Here is a 22,561-nt window from a genome sequence, read left to right as displayed (position 1 = left end):
AAAAGTGCAACAAGTCACATTGATGTGTGACTAACATCATAAGGACGTCACTGAGTTTAATATTCCTTGAAAATAGATTCTCAACACATCGGCTGCCATCTTTATTTTCGCTCATGACCTTGCATTTGCTGAGATGAGGTCGCGTGATTACTGATTGCAGGTTTGTTTTTCTTCAAGCCGTCTCTTCCGTTTAAGTCTGAAGGAGACGCAATCAGTGGTTCCTCTTCACCCAAGACCCCGACGCCTGAAATGCTCACTGATGAACAAGCTGTTGATTCAGACTCACCGTTAAAAAACACCTTTTTCTTTCAGTTAAAAGGATAGTTCAGAGTAGCGGGCATGGAGAAACAGCAACATACTGCAGTGGAAAAAAACTATAACTGCACAATTTTGAATATTTGCACCACCAGACGTTCCCTTTCCACGCCTTTTATAGTTGCTCTCTTCAAAGCTCTTAACAAAAACAGTAATTGTACCTCCCTGAACACCGTATCGCTGCCTCGATTAGATTAGTGCAAAGTCACACAACACAAACAAACCAGATGGTAAATGTATTCTGCGAGGTGGAATTACTGTTTTGTAAACGGAGTCTTTAAATCTAAAGAGAGCAAAGCTCTCGGCACCAGTTTCCCGTCAGAAAAATTGCTTCTCTCCAAAAAGTACGACATGAACTGATCTTTGTCATGAAAGCATTTAACTACTTCTACACGTCCAACACTAGAACACAACATTATTGAGGTGGTTGGCACTGTTCTTGTATAATCAGTGTGTGCACAGTGTTGGTAGGCCTGAAGCAGTTTCTCTTTAAAAAAAAACAAGATTGAACGCCGACGTTCTCCACAATTCTGTTTATTAAACAAAAAGGTTTCGGTGCGATGCGAGCGGTCTTGGTTACAGGCAGGTTGTTAAAAAGCAACGGAATACAACTTGGACCATAACGGATCGCTGATTCTTTTTGATGAAGTTACAGCGCTGATGATGAGAACAAAAATACACATTTCCATTGAACACCAGATGAGCGATGAGAGGTAGGTCGTTGTCGTCTGAACCGAACCGCAAACAGAAGCTTTACTTGGCTTTTTTTTTTTTTTACAGATTTACCTGCTCTGGATTCACATCGATCAGAACCAAGACGTGAACCTTCAGCGACATGTCGAGAGGAAACGGGGTGGATCTTAAAACATTCAACACAACGTGTTTCTGGGGTTAAATCAACATTTGTACGTTCACGTTCTCCGCTGTTCCAACTATCGACCGTTTCCATCTCAATGAAATGTGTTTGATACAAATACAAGACTCAAGACGAATTAAAAGAAAACAGCATTATCAAGACGTGCATCCAGGTGGAACAACAGAAATATAATTCATGCGGGCTGAAGCGAGTAGTTCACAAGAAGTTCCTGCAGTAATAAGCCTTTTGCAATAAAAATATTCAGTCGAGTCGCGTGGATACTTTTATATGATCACTTCTTTTAGAGCTCTTTAGCGTTATATAGTTTTAAATAAAACTGTCGTAGGATCCCCACCACGTGGCTCACACTGTGTTAACGTAACACATCGGGGAACTTTATAACCTCTGCACGGAAAAGGTACGCTTCCTTTCGATGTTCGTGAGACTTGGACGGGTCGCGAGGAAGATCCAATAAGTATCGGAGCGGATCCGGATCACGATGGCGGCTCTCCACGTGATATTTTGCGCTCTCAGAGTGTCCTCCCACTCTGTTAACGGATGTCTGGGTGTGGGACGTCAATTTGAAGTCAATCCAGAAGAAGGTGTGAATGATTTGGGCCACACGATACAAAATAAATGACATTTAAAGTTTGTATTCACTCTAAGCAACCAGGAGGACGGAGGAGGGCGAGGCCGTCGAGGAGCAGCGGACAAAAAGGACGAAAAACACTTTAAACTCGAGCGCCGCCAAACGGAAAACATTTTTAAGTCAAATAGCCGGCGCGCAGACGCCGAATCCAAGTCGACCTCGTGTACCTCGCCGCTCTCCGTCTACGCGACCTCACAGCCGCTAATCCAACTGTTGTGTAAGCATCCAGCTGTTTACTACAAACACGGCGGAGGAAGCGCCACAGTTCTCTCAACATGCCACATGACGGGCAGGTTGTTGGTTCAAAGCCTGCAGAGAGACGTCACCCCCCCCCCCACACGTGGAGAGAGAGAACGCTCAGCAAAACAAGCGCACCTGGGGGGGAAGTCGCCGCTACCGACTGAGGTTAGTATCTGTACAAAATAAACGTATCACTAGTCATCTGTGGGAGGGGTGGTGGGGTGGAGGAGGGGTGCAAATCCACCCCGGTAGTGCCAGAGGTGGGGGAGGGGTGTGGGTTCAAGCTCAGCTCAGCGTCCGAATGGTTTCCAGCAGCTCCGGCTTGAGGAGGGCGGGGCTCTTTTTGCCCGCGGCGGCGATGTCCGCCTGCACGGCCGCGTCCCAGGCAAACGTGAGCAGAGCGGCGGGGACCTGGAGGCGGACCGGGAGAAACAATACCAGACCGTGGAAAAGATGACGCCATTGTTTCAGTTACTGGTGTTCTTATGCAGGTTGTTGGTTTTCCTGAAAGTTATTTACTACACAAGATCACAGAATAAATAAATATAAATATATTCTTGTATGACGCTTTAAAAAAAGGTACTCAAGGCTTCTTACATGGTATCCGTCTTGGTTTCAGCCTGTCATTGAATTAGTTTCCAGTAGAATAACAGAGAATATCCCCAGTCTTACGATTAAATAACATATGGAGATGTGATAAAAAAACAATCTGTGATCTCGAGGCCCTGCTTCCTGCCTCTGGCGTCCACTCACCAGGTTGCACTCGGCCAGAGCGACTTCCTCGGTCTCCTTCAGCTTCTGACTCCCAGGAGCGATGAGCTCAAACGGCTGCCAGCCGTCCACCAGCGACTCCCGGACGAACGCGAACAGCACGGGCAGCCGGTCCCACGCGTAGAAGGTCCCTGTGGGTGACACATCATGTCCACTGACGCGCTTCCATTTCTAAATCAAGGGATCTCAACAAAAAAAAGGTTTCCTCCGTTTCGTTCGGCGGCGTTTGCTCTGAGTTTACCTTGCAGCAGACTTCCGTCGGGCAGTCGGATCCGGAGCAGAGTGTAGTTGTACTTCCTTCTCTCCCTCTGCTCCTCCTTCTCCCTCATGACCTTCGTGCGCAGCATGGAGTTCTTCTCCAGCAACTCGCTCCTGGGAAAAGCACAAAAGAGATGCGGGTCGTTGAGTTGTGGTCGATAGGAGGTGTGGTCGATAAGAGAGGTGGCATGTCTCTTGGGCCGTGAGCTACAATCACCCCGTCCGCTGTGCACACATTCATGTGGTTGTTTCTCAACAGCACAGCGACGCTTGTGCAAGATTTAAATCAGCGTTGCGTAATCTGCGCGTTAACAAAGAGCGTTGCTTAAATATTAAAAAATGCAGATAAAAGGAATCAGATGTTGAACTTTGCTTTACAGTCCCGCCATCACGATCACAATTAAAATGTAGTTTTACTGTGTTGCAATAGACAATCTAGACAGCTGAATCACACAGTGAAACTGGGATAAAGGTATTTTTTAATTGTTGCTTTGTTTCCTCAAGGTGGAACCTTGTTTTAATGGTTAAAGACTCTACCAATAAAAAGATTCACCGATCGAAACTAAGGGAGGCGCCTGTAATTTGACGCAGTTTGAAGGAAAAAGTAACTTATTCAATAGTGTCTATCATAAAAGCGAAGTCAAGAAAAGCTACAAAAGAACCGGCAGGTTGGAAAACAAAGAGATCTCTGTGCAGCATCCATCCCCGAGGAGTCGGTACCTCTGCTGCTGCTCCTTCTTCAGCTCCTCCGCGCTCAGGTTGTAGAACTCCGGCGGCAGCTCGAAGCGCTGGCCATTAGGAGAGGACCTGAACGCCTGAGGCTGCCGGTCCAGCTGAGCTCGGACCGGCTCTCCTCTCTGCAGGCGATCCCTCCTCTCCCTCATCAGCTCCAGGGCTTCGGGGCTGTACTCCAGCAAGATCAGGAACTCCTCGTCCTCCTCTGATCTCCGGCGAAAAAGGCGACGACAAATCAGTATCGACTCACGGGATGTTATTGAACGCTTGTTAGGATTACTTTACCTTGACCCTCTACGGGAAGCATGATGCTTGTGAAGCCCAGCGCCTCCAGGAACTCTCTACTGCCCTCCACACAACGAACTTTCTCCTGAAATACATTAAAAAAAAAAATGGGAATGATATGAAAAACAATGCCAAAAAATAAATCCGGATGAGGTTTGCAGCACTGTGAGACTCACCTGGTACACCTTGTTGCTGAGTTTAATCTTCCTGTATTTCTCCTCTGTGGGATTCTTACATATATTCTCAATATATCTATCGACAAAACAAAGAAGTACACAGTGTCAGTGTTTAAAACATCAAACTAATGAGGACATTTAACTCAGTGACAACAGTAGAAGTCAAAAAGCTGAACTTAAAGCTACTACGAGGATCTTTTGCTTCCTGTTCGTTTTGGCGGCCTCTGTGGACAATAGTGGTAGTGTTTCCCAGGGCCAGACTCCCTTTAGAGAACCTCTCATTTTACTGCAGCAGGGGTCTGACATGCTGGTTCTCCAACGCCGCCTTTCCCTTCAGCAGGCCTCTCAATACAGCCTGGAGCTCCAGTAGAGTGGACTTTACTCATGTAGGTCATGTCGAGGCATCGGTATTAAATTGAGAGTGTTTTCAACCAGCTGAAAGTTCCTCACAGTAACTTTGAATTCAGCGTGACGACCAACCATTCTCTTACTTGCTTATGATTTCCACAGCAGCCTTCACCTTCTCTCTGTCTTTGTTAAAGGTGTGCACCATCATGACGGAGGCCTCCACCGCGTCCTCCTCAAACCGCTGGCGGTCAGAACGAGAGTACAACTTTTGACCAACAAGACTCGGCGGGCAATAACATTCAGATTAAATTATCACGCTGCAAACATCCTAATTTGAGTCACAGTGTCCTTGGACGTACCATTAAAATGGCCTCTTTAATGTGAACTTCCCTCTCACTCTTGGCTAACGTGGCTCCCGTTAGCGGACAGGTGAAATACACACCCGACACTGACAATCGGGTGAGATCTTTCACTAGCACGGATGCCTGGGAAAGAATTGTCATTCATGAATATGGTCTGAGTAAATACTGATCATAGGGAGCCAAATATCATGGGAATGATTTCAGAAAACCTTTTATTTAAAGGAATAAATCCGTGACTTGTACCTCTGCTGTCTCTTGCTTTTCTTGATCCGCCAGAGCAGCCGCCTCCAGTTCTCTTTTAACTATAAGCAGATACAGAAGAATCACCCAAAACTACATTATTTCATCTTAAATCAAACACGTTTATTTAAACGTTACCTTTGAACACACTGGTGACTAGAATATGAAATATTATTAGCGGAAACACTTTCCATGCATTTCATGGTTTGGGAATCTTAAATCTCCCCAGAAAACACGGAAGTGAACAAATGTGTTCATGCAAATCAAAGACAGTAATCCAAGTTGACTCAAATCTAGCAAATAATAATAATATTATTCCTCAAAAAAGATCTACGTTATTAAAAAATGCTAGTTGTATGGAGATTAAGTGGTTTTCAGAGAAAAATAGAGTTGTTTTCTCTGTACAATGGACGAACACATGTTTAAAATCAGTAATAGTACTGGATTGATGCAAGTTTTACTTTCTAAAAAATGTGTAGAGACTGACGGCATTAGTCAGTTCATAAATTGGGTTTAAATTGGAAACTCCCAAACCTTGCATAACAAGTATTATAACACAAAGCATTGCTCAAAGCAAATCCATCTCAATTAAACTAATTTCAACCCTCTGCAGCCAGACATAGTTCTTCTTTTTAACCAATTGTCAGTGTATCCCATCAGTCAGAGTAAAGTGGAATCCATCATGTATCCGTTGTTGGATTCGGGTCGTTTGGTCTCACCTTGGTTTCGGATGGCGTCCTGAGAGGTGTGGACCTTCGGCCGCGGGTGCTGCTCTATCCTGGCCAGGGCCGCGGCTCCGGCCCTCTGGGACCCTTCGGTGGGAGCATGGCGGTTGTGCTTGGCGCTGGAGCTGCTCTGCACCGCCCCGGGCCTGGCACTGCAGCGTCACGAGGACACAAAAGCAAAGTGAAGAGCGGTGCGCCGTCGAATCCCCGCTCCCAGACGGACACAAATGTTGCTTTGGAGAGCAAGAATTGCAATTTGCTGGCAACGTTTGATATCAACAAGGTATCAATACATTTCAGCAAATCAATAATCAAGTGACATTGATCATGAATGAGTACAGAGGACTGATTATAAAATATGTTGGAAACAACACATAAATAATTGCAAAATAAATTACTTGATTAATCCTGCAAGGGGACATTTTTTTCTCGAAAGCCACATTTATAGATCTAGGTAAAACAATATTTAATATAACAAATCGACACCAAAAAATAGAATACTATTAAATTAACTAAACAACAGTGCAATGCATCTAACAAAAACAAACAACAGTATAAAACAGTATAATATCTGTCAAAGGGGTTGACTTGTAGAATGGTTGGGACAAGGAATTAAGAATGAATATACATTTAAAAAAAGGTGATAAACAAACAAAACTCGTATTATTGTTGTATTAAAAAAGTTAGTTAGTTTTATTTACGTAAGCGTTAGCTTAGAACTAGTACTGAATGGTGGGTTTATTAAACGTATAATATATGTATAATAAACAGGTTTTAGGTCTAAAAAAAATAAAACAATCCCTTCAATTGAATTGTGTATTTCTAAGAGCCTTATTTTTGGGGAAATGTTAAATTACGTACAGAAATAAATTACCACAAACTACTTTACTACTAGCTAGCTAGCTAACAACAACTAGCTAGCTACTATTTCTTCACAACCCAGACCGCAGTGACACAGCAGGTCTATTTCTAGTCCGAAATTATGAGCAATGAACTAAGAGCATTTGGCTAAATAAGATTGTTTAGGGATTAACGGCTCGTCAACCTGAAATTAGACATCCGCCTCCCGCTGTGCAGTTATATAATCTAGTGGCGAACGGTTTAAACATTGATCGTTATCGTCAAATAAAGAACCCCCCCACTTATCTGCATCATTGTATAATAGTGACACAATAATCACACAATGACAGCTAGCTCATAGTGTTCATCCGATAGACTGTTAGCTAAAAGGAAAGTTAAACTTGTTATTTACCTGCTGGTTTCTTCTGTTAGTTTCTTTCCAGGTCCCGCAGATTTAAACTTAACGTCTTTCTTAATGTCCTCGAAAAACTTCTTCATTTCCGTGAGCTGTCAAAGGCGAATAAATAAATAACAATCCGATCGCAGAAACACAAATAGATGAAGAGCGACAAGCTAGCTGACGTTGGATTTTAGCTTGGACCAAAACAAATGTGTTTCAGCTGACAGAAAAAAACTGCTTCCGCCTTATAAACTTCTTCTTTTGTGATTTTCTTTTTTTTAAACGGCGGTTGGTGTTTTAGCGCCACCTTTTGCTCCGGAGTCCAGATCCGTAGGTCACATCCTATAATTCTGTTTGATTTTATTGTTGTTTTAAATTGCTTTCTCTATTTTTATTAATGTTTTTTTTATGTTTCTTGTGAATGGTGTCTGCTCGTACACTACTTTGTTGCGCTGTATGAATAACAAAGAGCGTTAATAGAAAAGGTCCCGAGTGTTTACTGCCCTCCAGTGGCCACAGTGCGGCTCTGCAACACACATTTAAATCCAACGCAGGCGTGACAAGGTGCTTTAAAACTACACTGTTCTTCGGTATCAATAAACAGGTTTAAATGTTTGTCATGATATTTTAATTTAGTTTTATTTGACCGGAATCTATAGCAGCATAGCATACATGTTCCCTTCTGCGGGATACTAGCACATGTTAGATTAGAAGAGAAGGAAATGAGATAGCATAAAATATTAGGGTGCATAAAAAATATGACGACGTTATATATAATGTATTGTTTGGCAGGAAATCTGGTGAAATATATAATATTTCAAAAAAAATTAAAAGTAAAAAAAGGTAAATGTGTGACTTGGTCTGCATTGGTTATAGTGGACAAGCGGTGATAGATTGAGGTTCAGTGGGGAGTAAGAAACGCAAGGTGCCCGTTTAATCGATATGTGAAGGGAGCAGAAGAGCAAATAATCTGTTACAGTTGAAAAGGGTTTTATTGTAATATTCAAACGAGACAAATAAAATATCCAGATTATAATTAATTTATCTAGCAATCATATACTCATCATTGTTGTTGTTTTTTGTCTGTAAACCGGCAATAAAACCACAAAATATGGAAGAAGCATCAAATTTACGAGGAGCACTTGAAAGTGGCATCGCCGCCACTGCTTGTGCCACGTCAAACGTGACGTACCAGGAGGTGTAGTCCGGGTGGGAGGCGCCCTAAGAGCCAGTACAATAAACCCCTCAACCGACTGGCGGCATTAATGGTATTAAAACCCCAACAGGAGCACCTGCGAAGAGGTAAGACGAGTTTAACTTTCCATTCACATTGTTTTTTTTGTCTCTGTGTCCCCCGGGCTGTGGTAACCTTCTGGTGCAAAGTGTCACTCGCTCGCGTGCTGCTCCCAGCGTCTCGCGACAGTGTGTGTGTGTGAGTGTGATGATATGTGTAGTTTGCATGGACACGACTAAATTCAGTCTGTGTTTCACTTGTTCTTTTAAAGTTTAGCATCATATGAATGTATGTTTGCTTTAAAGTAGTCCCTCTTCTGTGATGCGGCCGTGTTTGATGGTTTCCTGGTCCAGCATGCCGCTCGTTGGAGGGGGGTTCAAACACATATTAAAGTGGGAGTTATTGCAATCGAGACAGTCCCAGTACAAGATGTGAATGTCCTGCTGGGTGGTGATGATGCACTGGTTGTTCCGGTTTTACAAGTAGGTGAGGGTATCGTGGAAATACCGAAATCATGAGTCTCATGATAAACTGCACCTTCCGACAAAAATAGTTTCGATTAGCCATCAAACTAAATGCTTTCTGTCATCTAATTGCCAGGTGGCAGGTGTGTGAGGAATGTACAGTACCACATTCCTTTCATTATAAGTAAACGTATGCTATTTTTACTTCGTTTAATTGCCTAAACACAATCAAATTTAGTCAAAAAGTCAGCCATAAAAAAACAGCATATGCAATATGTGTGTAATTGTACAATGTTAACTCCTCTTCACATCATTATAACCTCCAAAAACGAATAATATAATAAAAATAATCATTATATTTTACAATTTATGTATACATATGTCATTTCCAGTCTTCTATATCCTCAGTGGGAGCTGTCGTCCGGCTCATAAGTAACCACCCATCCCATTTATTGATGTTTTTGTCTCCAGCGTGGCCAATCGGAAGAACTCTTTCACCATGGACCCAAACGCCAGCGGACTCGCCGCGAGGTTGGCCGAAGCCGGCCAGTCTCACCTCCTGCAGTTCTGGGACGAGCTGAGCCCCGAGGAGCAGGGCGACTTCGCCCGTGAGCTGCAGAAGATGGACTTTCTGGAGATCAACGGCTTCTTCGAGAAGGCCACGGGGGCGTCCAGCAGCAGCAAGCAGGAGAAGATGGACGCCCGCATGCAGCCGGTGCCCCGGGATGTGCTGGGCAGCGTGACCAGGGACAGGGAAAGCCTGAAGGACTGGGAGGACGCAGGTGAGCGCCATCGAAAACTGTTTCTGTGCCCAGAAAAAAAATGTTTTCACACTGCTTCTTCTCCCAGATTTCACTTCCACACCTTTTATTTGACTAGGGTATGACATGTTATGAGGAAACAAAGATGATATCTTTGTCATTGTTTGGTTTTATTGGATTCATTGCAGCGTCATACCAAGGTAAGTGGGGCGTCAGAGCAATTTGCATGTTACCAGACTTGCAATACTTGTCTCGTTGCTTTTAGGGACAGTAATTACACTTTCCAAAGGTTAGGCAGGGGAGAGTAAATATTTCCAGGTGTCACACGGGGACAACGAGGGTTTTAAAACATCTCATGGCAATGCAGAGGCTTTGAGACGGGACAGCGGGTGTTTCTGGTAACTTGTGTTATTATTACTGTCGGATGAATGTTTTGAAATGTCACGTTTTTTTAATCAAGAAGTATCGTCAGAAAACTCCCTCTTTTGCTCTTTTCCAGTCTCCTAAACGGTCCCCTTCTGCGTGGGTTCGCAGTATGAGTAATTCAGCTTCTTGCGTGTGTTCATTATGCTTCTTTTTTTCTTTTTTTGCGCAATCTCGCGTTCCAGCGAGTGGGGGTCTGGCCCGCTCGCTGAGGGTTTTGTATCCTGGGGGAGGATGACAGCAGGAGGCGGGCAGCCGAGCACATCTGGTCCTGATTTTGAGTTTGACGTAAATGGAGTTGCTGCTTGACCCTCATTCGTGAGGTCACCTTGCTCCGTCAGGACCAAATCTGTGCGCAGGGCGTGGCTGCTGCGTCTGTCTGTCTGTGTGTGTTTGTGTTTGTGTGTTTGTGGGTTTCGGTGGGTAGTCAAAGTCTAGCAGGCCCGCCCAGCATAGCTGGTATAGACCTTGTCTTTTGCCAATCGTGAGATGAGACAGTTATTGCACATCAGGTCACGTAGCTGCAGTTTATGTAAGACTTTGCCAGAACATCATAAAGCCGTCGAAACACAATAAAGACGACGAGGCGCTCGTGCAGATTCCAGCTCAGGGCTAATTTATTACATCGCCAAAGTCCTGCAGGAGCACCCATAAAATGTTGAGCGACGGCTGAATTAATTGTATTTATCAAATTTATCAGTGTTGTTTTGCTTCAGGTTGTTATTGTTTAGCTAAGATGTCCTTACATGGGCAATAAGAGTGCCCTATGGCCATTATTAAGAGATTAGATAGTGTGCTAGCGTGCTGAGTTTGTGCATCATGTCGACCCAGATATGTTTCTCTATCTTAAATAAACTTCATAGTAGGGCAGCAACTAATGATTGCCTTTTTTATTGTCTTTTGGATTAATTCGACAAATAATAGATTAGTTGTTTTGGTGTATAAAATGTCAGAATGAGGGCCTCAAATGTTCTGTTTTGTCCTCAACTCAAATAAATAGATGTTATTGTCACAGAGGAGTAAAGAAAACATGCAATTTATGTCATATACACTGCACATACTTTGCATTTTTGCACTTTCTTTATGCTTTAATTTCCTAAATAAATACGCTCTGCTGTTTTGTTGTGTATATTGAGTATTTTTCATTCCAATATTTTTCTGTGTGATCTATGTAAGTTGCTTGCTACTGTCTTTTTTTTGTTGTCTTTTTTTATGTTTATTTTGCTTATTGTTGGTATATAAAGTACGAAGAGCGACGTGAAACCGGCAACAAATTCCATGTATGTGCAAATTTACATGGCCATTAAAGCTGAATTCCCATTTTTTACTTTGGGCAATTACTCAAAACGATTAATCGATTAACATATAAGTTTGCAATAGATGTATTTGTTGCCAATTTAATCGTCGCAGCTCGACTTCTTGGGACACATTTTGCTCCTCTTGACCACCCCACCGCCCTCTGTGCTCCGTCAGGTCTCCGCTGCATCTCTCAGAGCAAAGTGGCCGTCCTGCTGCTGGCCGGCGGCCAGGGAACCAGACTGGGGGTCTCTTACCCCAAAGGCATGTACGACGTGGGGCTGCCGTCCCACAAAACCCTCTTTCAGATCCAGGCCGAACGCATTTTGAAACTGCAACAGCTGGCCGAGCAGAAGCACAAAATCAAGTGCTGTGTTCCCTGGTAAGACGTCCCTCCTCCTCCTCCTCCTCTTTTCTTGACTGAGGCGATTTTAAGTTTGTGAGAAAAGAAATCGAACACTGTCGTTCTTTTCATGAAACAGAACTGAAACCATTTTGTCCTCGTCGCGCCCGCGCAATGATTAACTTTTGGTTGAATAACCTCGGAGAGGGAAGTTGCACTACCGGGAAAAAGGGATTATCTCCTCCATGGAGCGGATCAAAGGACGGTTTGAAAGGGTTTTGAAAGATGGAGATAACAGGAGGGCGGCGGAGCGCGTAGAGTCGACACGACGCCGCGGTTAGAGTTTAACGAACGGTGTGTAAATGGCCTGACTGTGGTCTGACTGTGTGAAAAAGAAAAGAAAAAGGTTGTTTAATTTTTATTGTGCATCATATACTTAAACGTTATATGTTTCTGTCTTGTGGTGACAGCAGTTTTGCTGTTAGTTTGGTTTTTATGAACAGGAAACAACATTTTCTACATTTCAAAGATCATTTCTATTCCCCCCTTTACAAATCCCTCAACCACCAGTTTCACACTTGTATAAATGATTTAAAATAGAGAAAAACAAGTAAACAACCCCCCCTCCCACCCCGTGTTGCTTTCAGGTACATCATGACCAGCGGCAGGACGATGGCGTCCACCAAGGACTACTTCTCGAGACACAACAATTTCGGCTTGGACCAGAACAACATCATCTTCTTCCAGCAGGGCATGCTACCGGCCATGGACTACCAAGGCAAGGTCATCCTGGAGAGCAAGGGGAAGCTCGCCATGGCCCCCGGTAAGCTCAGGATTCGTGACTCTTCGGCTCCCGTTCGCAGCGTGACTTCGCAGCAGTGCGTTTTTACATTTACCGTTGTGTGTTTTCAGACGGGAACGGCGGCCTCTACAGGGCTCTGGGGAACCAGGGCATCATGGACGACATGCAGCGGAGGGGGATCGAGTTCATCCACGTGTACTGCGTCGACAACATCCTGGTCAAAGTGGCGGACCCGTCCTTTATTGGCTTCTGCGTGAAGAAGGGAGCGGACTGTGGAGCCAAGGTGGGTCGGGCCCCCGTCCTCTTTACTGCTTTAATTAACGTCATTAACCTGCCAACCATCCATTAATCAAGGAGGCAAGTGCTAGCCAATCAGAGGAGGGCGGGTCTTCGCGGAATGTGGGTGTGTAAAAAAATGCATGAGGTACTTGTACACAGGCGGTGTATTTACCTACAGAAGATGGCGGTACAGACAGAAGTGAGACGAGAGCAAAGCGACGTACTGCTGTGGGCGGGGACATATTTTAGACGCCTTAAAAGTCGATATCAGGTGTACACTATATTTAGAATATTCTCTGCTTTACGTTGCAGTCAGACAGCAGCTTTTTAGACAAGGATTTTATGTCTTGTATCAATCTCTACGCTCTATAAAGCCACAAGACTTCCTTAACAGTCATTTTACCTTCAGCACCTCTTTGCATTCTGTCAGGTGAAATTACTGTTTTTGTGAATGGAGTCTTGTGGCTTTTGAAGAGAGCAATGATCAATATAGCGGTACAACGTACACTTAAACTTATAATGTTTTTTTAAGGTGTCGAAAATATGTTTTGCTGCATACAAGCCCACTTCAAAATATCCAAACTAACCGAAAAATGCATTTTTGTGCTAATTAGGTGTGAAACATTTCACCATTTCTTTTTAAAGACATCAAATAATGATGTTGCCTGAAGTGTTAACCTCAAATAGGTCTAATTTTGTGATAACAATGGCCTTTAGTTTTGTTCTACCTAGCTATAAAAAACCTTTCTTTCATGCCAGATGCTGTATTTTAAGAGAATAAAGATTAGCAGAGGTTGACACGGCAGCAGCAGGTTATGAGCTTTTATATATTCCTGCTATAAAGTCACAAGATCCCTCCAATATTTTTCACCTACAGCTCCGATAAGCTCGGTTACCTTTTTACCTGAGCAGGAAGTAATAATGATATTATAGCGATGACTATATACAGCTGTACAAATATTGATGTGAGTAATAAGTCTGCAAGCTGGAAACAGTGACGCCTTAAATAAATACTTTATTCAATGTTATCCAGTCTGATCCGTCGGTCTAGATTTTTTAAATTCCTTGATGTAAGTATCTCGGATGTGGAGTGTGTGTCGTGAGTTAAACGGACGGCCGGCTGCACCTTCCTGGACTCGCCACCGGGTGGCGGTGTCGTCCACGTTGTCTCGCGCGGACTTCTTGTGCAATATATTCAGGACTTTAAAGGAAATGTGAGGGTAACTTTTAACGTACACTTTCATTATGGCATGAGAGTGTTGAAAGTCACTTTTATCTTCTTTACTTTTTGGAAAGGGGTTTAAAAAAAAAAGCTTTTCAGAGAAAAAGTTCAAATGGAAACTATTTTTCCTCCTGACTCATATTCAACTCCCCCCCCTCTCTATTTAGTTTCATTTTTGTTTGGCTTGTAATATGTGTACACGCTTTAAAACCAACTGTACGAGGAATAAATAGTTAGATTGCCCCTTTGCAGAGCCGGTCCACCAGTCAGAGATGCGTTTTTTATTTGTATTAAATGGTTCATTTGATAAGGGGACAGTGCACATTTGATAAAAACATTTCAGTAAATGCGCCAGAGATAGCCAAGAGGCTGTTTTTCACCTTCAGGAAGAAGATCCACTGGCAAAGTCCCGCACTTTGTTGTTTATTTGTCTCTCTCACATAATTAATGACTCCAGAAAGATGATGTACATTACAGTGCGGATACCTGAAATCCAAAGAAAATAGATGAGACAATGAAAGACCCACTAAACGTCACTATACACACTGTACTAGCAGTGAAATCTACACTATACTTTTGTCATACTGTGTATATGTTCCCAGCTTTAACATGGGACAGATTTAAATGCTCAACTTCTATAACTTCAGACGCCTCGTTGGGCTTTGTGAGTCGTGCGGTGGAGCGGAGACGGAGACGGAGGGATCCGATCGGAGCGCAGAGTCCCACCCTCCCCGTCGTAAATTACTCCGCTCCGCTGCCGTTCATGTGGCTTCACCGCCACCGCCCCTTCCCCTCGCTCCACCCGTCCACCAACCCCATCATCAGGACTGCACTCTGTCATTAGCAACCAGCAGATGGGGAGAGGGGTGTTTGTTCAGTTCATTCACTGCAGACTTCGACTTGCTGGAAAGGGGAAGAGTTTAGTTTTTGAGTCTTAAACTTGCCTAAATAATTGGGTTAATACTCTTATTTTAAGAAGCAATGCCACAAGTCCCATTTTAATATATTAGCAATATTTTTTTTACACCATCGTTGGCTGTTTGGTCTTCTAATGCAGATATTTTGTACTTTATCATCTATGAAGAAAGGGGACGCTGAGCGATTGTTACCTTAAAAACTGTAAATCATAGCTTGTTTTTTTAAGTAAAAGCCCCAAAATGCTGTATTTGGATGCATTGAACACCATAAGTAATATACAAGTGAAATACGTGGTTTGCTTCATAAGATCTTTATCTTTATTTCCTCTTAACCACTAACATATAGACTGATATTTACACACTGAACAACATCTCACATGTGCATCTTTTATTGTAACACTAACATTATTCAAACAGCCCTCTCGGTTGCAGAGACCCTCTTTAGTTTGGGTATGTGATCACTAACGGCTTCCCTACAAAGCCACGCCCCTAAAATGGTCACTATCATTAACAAAAAAAACATGGCCGCCGCCGGGACTCGCGCCTGTCAAGATAACGGCTTCAGCTTTTTGATTCACTGGATTCCCCCCCAAAAAAAATATAAAGAAAAAATGCTAATAAAGATTATTACCGAGATTATGGATCAGATGTGTTTAAATATGTTGGTCGTCGTCGTTTCCAGGTGGTGGAGAAGACCAACCCGACGGAGGCGGTGGGCGTGGTCTGCAAGGTGGACGGGCTCTACCAGGTGGTGGAGTACAGCGAGATCACCCTGGCAACCGCCGAGAAGCGCGGCGCCGATGGCCGCCTGACGTTCAGCTCGGGGAACGTGGCGAACCACTTCTTCAGCTTCTCCTTCCTCCGAGACGTGGTCCAGTAAGACGCAGCTCTCTCTTGCTCTATTAGACGCTTTATTAGGCTTCATTACGCTTCATTAGGATGTTTGTTTTACTTTATTACACTTCATTAGGATGTTCTGTCAATAATAGTTTGTTTTAAGTTTTCTGCAGCAAGAACAGTAGCTAGATGCTAATATAATAATAATAATAATAATAATAATAATAATAATAATAATAATAATTTTATCCCCACTATTATTAAATGTGTTTTTGTTACTGTGATTATAATGGTGAGTTGTAGTATTAATATTTTATTTATTATATCTATAGTCATGATTATTATTATTATTATTATTATTATCACTAGTATTATTAGAGGTATTTTATTATTATGATTTTTAAAAATAATTATTCTTATTTATTATGGTCATAATTATTTGTATTATCACCACTATTATTAGAAGTATTGTATTATTACTGTGATTATGATGACTATTTGTATTATTATTATTATGATAATCATTTCATTTATTATGTTCATGATTATTAGCATTATCACCATTATTATTAGAATTATTTTATTACTGTGACTATTAATATTATAATTTATATTATTATTTTATTTATTATTTTCATGCCCATGATTATTATCACCACTATTCATAAGAGTATTTGTGTGATAGTTGCTATGATTCTGATTATTCTTATTTTTATTATTATTAATATTATAATCACCACTGTTATTCGTGTTATTAGTAAAATTAGCTGCATTGATCCATCTTTGTCACCTCGTTGCACATCAGGAAGTTCGAGCCGGAGCTGCAGCACCACGTGGCCCAGAAGAAGATCCCGTATGTGGACACCAAGGGTCAACTCATCAAACCAGACAAACCAAACGGGATTAAAATGGAAAAGTTTGTCTTCGACATCTTCCAGTTCGCCAAGTGAGTAGTAGTGTGTGTTTGTATGTATATCTGTGTGTGTGTGTGTGTGTGACGACATCACCAGCTCCACTCCTGCCTTTTGCGAGCCCGTCGAGCTCCCTGCAGGAAAAAGATGGAGGTTTATGAGCCGGCTCGCTCAGGTCCAGCTCCTTCAGCGGGTCACATGACATCAGCTCTGAGTCACGTCGCTGCTAATGAAAGGATTCCCGTAATGATGGACTGCTGGGAAAAAAACGTGCCCGGCTTCCTTTTTTCGAGGTTAATTCATCCTATTTCAAAGTAAAAAAACCCTGCAGTTGTGCCCGGACTGGCAGCAGCGGCAGCTTTAGCAGAATCCAGATGTGCTGACTCACTTTGCAACTGGATTTTTAACTATCAGGCTTTTTTTCGGGGGTCTTTGTCAGCACGGAGGATCTCACAGTGTGTGTGTCTGTATATTATGTACGGCTGCTGTTCACCCGCCAAGTGTTTGGTAATTCATAATAACGCCAATTTAAAGCAGCATTGTGGCCCACTTTCTTTCCCCCAAAATACTCAGTCATTACAAAAAACGGCTGTAAATCAAAGGATGCGGTTTCTAGTGTGTCACAAATGCCCTAAAATGACTGTAAAAATGACGTACGACCAGTATTTGATCCATTCGGAGAGTGTGGAACTGTAATAGGAATGAATGGAGCGCCATCTTGGAATGCCGGATCCAGTTTTATTTCTTTATTCATCCGTTTCTGATTAATTTCCTGCATGTTGACTAATAGTTTCAGCTTAAAATGGGCTCAACCATTTAGAAAAAAATCGATTTTAAATTTGTCCTCGCTCCCTCTCCGTGCCACAGGACGTTCGTTGTGTTCGAGGTGCTGCGTGAGGACGAGTTCAACCCGCTGAAGAACGCCGACAGCCAGGACGCCAAGGACACGCCCACCACGGCCAGACACGCCCTCATGTCCCTGCACCACCGCTGGGTGCTCAACGCCGGCGGCCACTTCATCGACGAGAACGGCCGACACGTGCCCGCCATACCCAGGTGACCCCGGCCGGCCTGCATGCCCAAAAAACTACTACACAGCACCGTGCCCGTCACGCCACTTTAGACACACACACACACACTAATGTGGCAAAGGTACGAGTGTTTGAGGAAGTTGCAGAGACTCTTCCTCGTGTTGAGCATCTTAGAAAAACGTTATTCTTGTTTTTTCTATTGTAAAATTGTTTTTCTTTTCAAACGATAAATTTCATTACAATAGCGCCAACGAAAAAAGAAAGTAGGATGTGACTGGGAGAAGGAAGCTTAAGGAACAAACTAGTATAAAAGGGAACTATACAGACATTTATTTATTACTATTTTCGATAAATATACCAGTATCATATCGTATTTGTGGTATTTTATCGGGTATCGTGATATTTATTGCAGGTATCGTATCGAAGTTATAATTTGGGCATCGTGACAACCCTAACACACACACACACACATCTCCGTGGTCACTTCCACCTTCCCCAACACTCCTCACACTTTGTGTACAAACTATATGCATTGGCTTTTTGTTTTTGTTTGTTTGTTTGTTTGTGGTATTCTTTTAGCCTCACGCTCTCACTTCCCCTTCCCTCATGTTTGGTCTCGCTCCCGTGTGTCCCCCCGTGAAAATGTTTCCAGAGACGGAGCAGCGGATGATGTCACCAGAAAGTAATTATCATCCCCCTGCAGTACTGAGTGCATGGTGATGGGGCTTTTTTGGCTTTCCTTCTCCGCTCGCTCAGATGCGTTAACGCGACTTAACATTACTTCTGATCCCCCTTTCCTTCATTACCACTGCGAGGAATCCGCGTGGACGCATCACGCCGAGCTGGCCGCCATTTTTTTCTTTTTCTTCTTCTTCTTCTTCTTGTCCCTTTTTAGAGCCAGTTGTGATGAAGGAAACGACGGCGAGGATCAGTCGTAGACGACCGGTCAGACGCCGCACCGTCATAATGAGCCGCTGACGGATAATTTTCCTCCTTTCGGATTGTTATTGCTACTAATACACTTAATGTATTGCATGCTGGGTAATGGGCAGCGCTCTGGCAAAGCAGTTGCCGTCCCTGCAGTACATGACGCAGCCGTCGATTTGTGTGCAAAATCGTGACGACAAGCCGAGCCGCTCATCGCTCGCTTGTCGGCCTTTTGAGTTTAAATCCACCTCAAGACATAATCACAATAATAATGATAATAATAATAAATGAGCATGTGCTTCAATAACATTCATGGCAGCAATGAATGTTATTTTTTTTTAAAGGGTGTGCTTTTCTTCTTCTTTCCTTTCAATCGTTCAGCTTCTCTTTTCCTTACTCTAATGATACAGGGCAGCTGCTCCCGAAAACATCTGGAGCACCTGATGATTAGCGATCGTCTAGAAATAAACATGTTGAGTGACGGCAATGTGGAGGCGAGTTTAACCCCCCACATGGTTTTTCTTTTTGGAAGCACCGGGAGGTGATATGCAACCACATTACCTGTCATTCACATGTTTATCTTCCAGGTGGGATTATGGGTCATGGGGCTAATCACCGGTCGTGTTTGGGAATGATGGAGCTCTAATCCTCGGCCTTTTGAACTCTAATCACAAGCCGGCCGCAGTCGCAGTAGAAGAGCAGCTGTGTCGAGGACGTACAGCTGCTTCTCTCAACTCCAGTGCCTCCGCCCTTTTCATGAGACAATCACTCACTGTTTCGTTTCTTCTTCTTCTTCTTCTTCTTCTTCCTCTTCTGATCCTCCCTGACTTTGTTCCTTTCCCAACGCAGCCTGAAGGACGGAACAGACCTGCCAATCAAATGTGAGATCTCCCCGCTGGTGTCCTACGGGGGAGAGGTAAGGGGGCGGGGCCTGAATGGAAACTCCAGATGTTGTTCTGCTTCTACCTGAATTGAGTTGCGCAACAGGGAACAATGGGCTTCATTCACCAAATTTCTTCTTTAAAATGTGTTCTACATCCAAAAAAAAAAGAAGCAGGATTGTTCGGACCTGTTCCTGCAACTGTGAATCCCGTAAATACAAAAATCCAGCTGATCCAAATGAGCTACAAAACGCTCCGCCAGTCCACATAAAAGCGCCATAAAACAGTTTCTGTGCTCACAGAAAGTGAACGGCTGCGTTCCAACACTCATATTGCTATATTATTATTTAGTACGCCAGAAAGTATATGAGCCTGTGTCACATGCATTATGTAAAAGATGCTCTCCTGCATGCGGTCAGTGTGCAGAATGCAAGCCGGCAGTCTTTTCTGACCCACAATGCTTTGCGTTGCGTCGACTGCGACTGCAGTTTGTGCTTCAAAGAAGAAAAAAAAAGTGTTTGGGACGCAGCCGACGTCAAGAACAAAGAGACTAACGAAGGCGGAGCGCCGGACTCCAGATGTATTTAAAAAAAAAGAAAAGAAGGTGGAGGTAGTTCTGAAGGAAGTGAACGCCAAACGAGCCGCCATTTTATCTAGCGTCAGCAGAGGATGTAAAATAATAAAAAAAAATTAAAAATGGTTCAATCTTAAATCTTCGTTAGTGTTTATGAATGATACAAATATTATTGTGATTGATATTCTTTCTTTCAATAATTGTATTTTAAGTTTATACGAGTTACACATTACCTCAAACTAGACAAACTAACAAAAAACAACAACAAATTAATAAATAAGGACATAAATCAGCATCCTCCATATTGAACCGACTATACTAAAGTAATTTATCTCATTTTTACCACCATTTTATTTCACATCTGTGAATTTATTTATTCACAGCTGTTGACTTGAAGAAAACACAAAAGGCACTTATTTATTTAATAACATCCGCACTCAAATGTGCATAGAGCAATTCCCCAAAATGAGTGAAAACCGCCCGCGACTGTCATAATCTTCTCTGGGCCGCTTGCCGGGTGTCCTGACGCTGTCGTCCCTGCAGGGCCTGGAGGAGCTGGTGAGGGGCCGCGAGTTTCACCCCACGCTGATGATCGACGAGAGCGGCGTCCACGAGCTGGTGAAGAACGGCGTGTAGGCGACGGAGGGCGAGAGAGAGAGAGAGACGAGGACGGGCGACCCAAAGACCAACTTCCCCCCTCCTTTTTGTCTCTCAGAGAAACTGTGATGTCATCACTGTGCAATAATAATAATAATAATAATAACAGCAAATGTTCGCCCACGTGTTCTTTGAAAAGAGGCCGCCAGATGAAGTTTACTTTTCCAGAGACGTGTTGTTTCTCTGCTTTTGTACACGTTTTGAATGAAGTCACATTCATGTTTGTTTTCGAGGAGCACTTGAACGCAGCGCGAGATGAAGGACGCTGTCACGCCGACTGGATGAAGCAGTCTCTCAGGCGCATCTATTTATTTTTTGCTGATGAGACTTATTTTTGTATGTACCGATGGATGCTCTCTAGAGGTGGGAACCACCATCTTACTCATTTTACCTGGTGATTTTTATACGACATAGGACTGAGAGGATCGGAAAGATGTTTCTTACTGGCATGTAATCGAGGTACATGGGGCTGTAGAGAGGGAGGGGGGGGTTATTTATAATATCTGCGTCTTTTATGCTTGTAATCATTGTAGATGAGATATTATTCAGCTTTAAGAGATTATATGATTTCTATCATCTTTATTAAAGAAATGTCCTAATTGAAAAGCCTCCCGAGTGTGTTGTCTCTCTCTCTCTCTTTCTGAGTGTGTGTGTGTGACTGTGGCTCGATGTTTAGCGTTCCAGTCTTTCAATCAGAGGGTCGGTGGTTCGAAACCCAGCTGCTAATCCTGGTCAATGTGTCCTTAAGCAAGACGCATAACCCCAAACTGCTCCCTGTTGCTGTGTCTGCGGTGTATAGAGCAAACAAAATGTACGTCTCTGTGGATGAAAGCCTGGGCTAAATGTGGCGTACCTGTGCATACAGGCTGCATATTTGCCTCACGGTCTCTTAAAAACATTGCCTTCAGAAATGAGTATCAACTCGTTTTCTGACTCATCGTATCGTGTGTCAGCGTGTGAGATGAACTGCGTCTGCAGGCTTTGTTTCCTGCATTATTCCTTCCCCCGGTGTCTTGAGTCTGAGTTTCCTGTTTTAAGATGAGCAACTGCTGCAGCTACTGCACAAAATATAGTGTGTGGCTCCTTCCAGACTCCTTTTCCTTCAGACTCTGCAGCTCTCAAACTGCATTATCTGGTGAAATGCCTCATTTTGACGGCCTCCTCGCACGCATGTGCACCTTTTGCACAGGAAGTAAAAAGTTGTACTTACAGAGATCTTCAGCTCCACGGCGTCTGCGTGAGGCTGGACTTCAGCTAACTGCAACTCCAGCTGGGCGACACGAGCACAGTGAAGCTTTTTGCACGACATTGGCACAACACGCCAAGGGATGGTGTATTTTTCGAGACCAGAAAGTTAGCATCTCGACGGATCTTTCGACAAAAAGCTGCACTTTTTTGGGCAAGAAATGCCCCCTGAAGTCCCAGTATCTTTAAGTGAAACCTTCTCGTTCCCTAATAAACATTTAATAACCGTTTAACTCGATGACGTCAGAGCAGGACGACCTCTCGCTGACACCTGACGCACGCTTTTCATGGATCTGGTTTGACGATGAAGGCGACACTTTCGCGAAGAGAGTTGTCATCAGTTCCCCCGTTTGCTTTTTATTACTTTTATTTCCTATAACGCCGACCAGAGAGTAAGCTGACAACGTTTGTACGGTTTATATTTTAGGTCTACAGGTCCATGTGAAGAAGATTACATGACTTAAAAAAAAGTCGAAATGCTGCGAAACAAGTTACATTTTAAGGGTTAACGTCCAACTTTTGAAAATGGGTCAAAATATTTGATAAGATAAGATACG

The 22,561-nt window shown here is 43.2% G+C and overlaps 2 protein-coding genes across 3 annotated transcripts; one reads left to right on the top strand and one right to left on the bottom strand.

The window, feature by feature from the left end:
- Nucleotides 1–833: 833 nt before the first annotated feature.
- On the bottom strand, nt 834–7,453 carry ubxn6 (UBX domain protein 6). The gene is made up of 11 exons (XM_068592968.1): nt 7,213–7,453; nt 5,955–6,112; nt 5,239–5,297; nt 4,993–5,118; nt 4,777–4,874; nt 4,286–4,361; nt 4,110–4,194; nt 3,810–4,029; nt 3,073–3,203; nt 2,814–2,962; nt 834–2,471 (listed from the first exon to the last, which is right to left on the bottom strand). Exons 1-11 carry the CDS (start codon nt 7,296–7,298, stop codon nt 2,346–2,348), a joined length of 1,314 nt encoding a protein of 437 aa, XP_068449069.1. The 5' UTR covers nt 7,299–7,453; the 3' UTR covers nt 834–2,345.
- Nucleotides 7,454–8,393: 940 nt separating this feature from the next.
- uap1 (UDP-N-acetylglucosamine pyrophosphorylase 1) lies at nt 8,394–21,336 on the top strand. Of its 2 annotated transcripts, XM_068592966.1 has the most exons (11): nt 8,394–8,502; nt 9,370–9,680; nt 11,556–11,760; nt 12,369–12,544; nt 12,634–12,806; nt 15,624–15,817; nt 16,584–16,724; nt 17,557–17,745; nt 18,373–18,402; nt 19,497–19,563; nt 20,646–21,336. In XM_068592966.1, the coding sequence occupies exons 2-11, from the start codon at nt 9,398–9,400 to the stop codon at nt 20,736–20,738; spliced, it is 1,551 nt and encodes a 516-aa protein (XP_068449067.1). In that variant the 5' UTR covers nt 8,394–8,502; nt 9,370–9,397; the 3' UTR covers nt 20,739–21,336. The 2 variants fall into 2 exon arrangements, with proteins under 2 accessions (XP_068449067.1, XP_068449068.1); XM_068592967.1 differs by lacking the exon at nt 18,373–18,402.
- Nucleotides 21,337–22,561: the final 1,225 nt, after the last annotated feature.

Source organism: Clinocottus analis, unplaced genomic scaffold, assembly GCF_023055335.1.
Source record: "Clinocottus analis isolate CAN_PGR_092001 unplaced genomic scaffold, fCliAna1.0.p SCAF_28, whole genome shotgun sequence".
In the NCBI taxonomy this organism is placed as follows: domain Eukaryota; kingdom Metazoa; phylum Chordata; class Actinopteri; order Perciformes; family Cottidae; genus Clinocottus; species Clinocottus analis.
This window is presented reverse-complemented; position numbering and strand designations above follow the sequence as displayed.

Coding starts and splice junctions, on each gene's coding strand:
- ubxn6 (XM_068592968.1), bottom strand. CDS start 7,298: ATGAAGAAGTTTTTCGAGGACATTAAGAAAGACGTTAAGTTTAAATCT. Junction 3,204..3,809: donor AAGAAGGAGCAGCAGCAGAG/GTACCGACTCCT, acceptor TGCTTTTCCCAG/GAGCGAGTTGCTGGAGAAGA. Junction 2,963..3,072: donor CGACGGAAGTCTGCTGCAAG/GTAAACTCAGAG, acceptor TGTCACCCACAG/GGACCTTCTACGCGTGGGAC.
- uap1 (XM_068592966.1), top strand. CDS start 9,398: ATGGACCCAAACGCCAGCGGACTCGCCGCGAGGTTGGCCGAAGCCGGC. Junction 11,761..12,368: donor ATCAAGTGCTGTGTTCCCTG/GTAAGACGTCCC, acceptor TGTTGCTTTCAG/GTACATCATGACCAGCGGCA. Junction 15,818..16,583: donor TTCCTCCGAGACGTGGTCCA/GTAAGACGCAGC, acceptor GTTGCACATCAG/GAAGTTCGAGCCGGAGCTGC.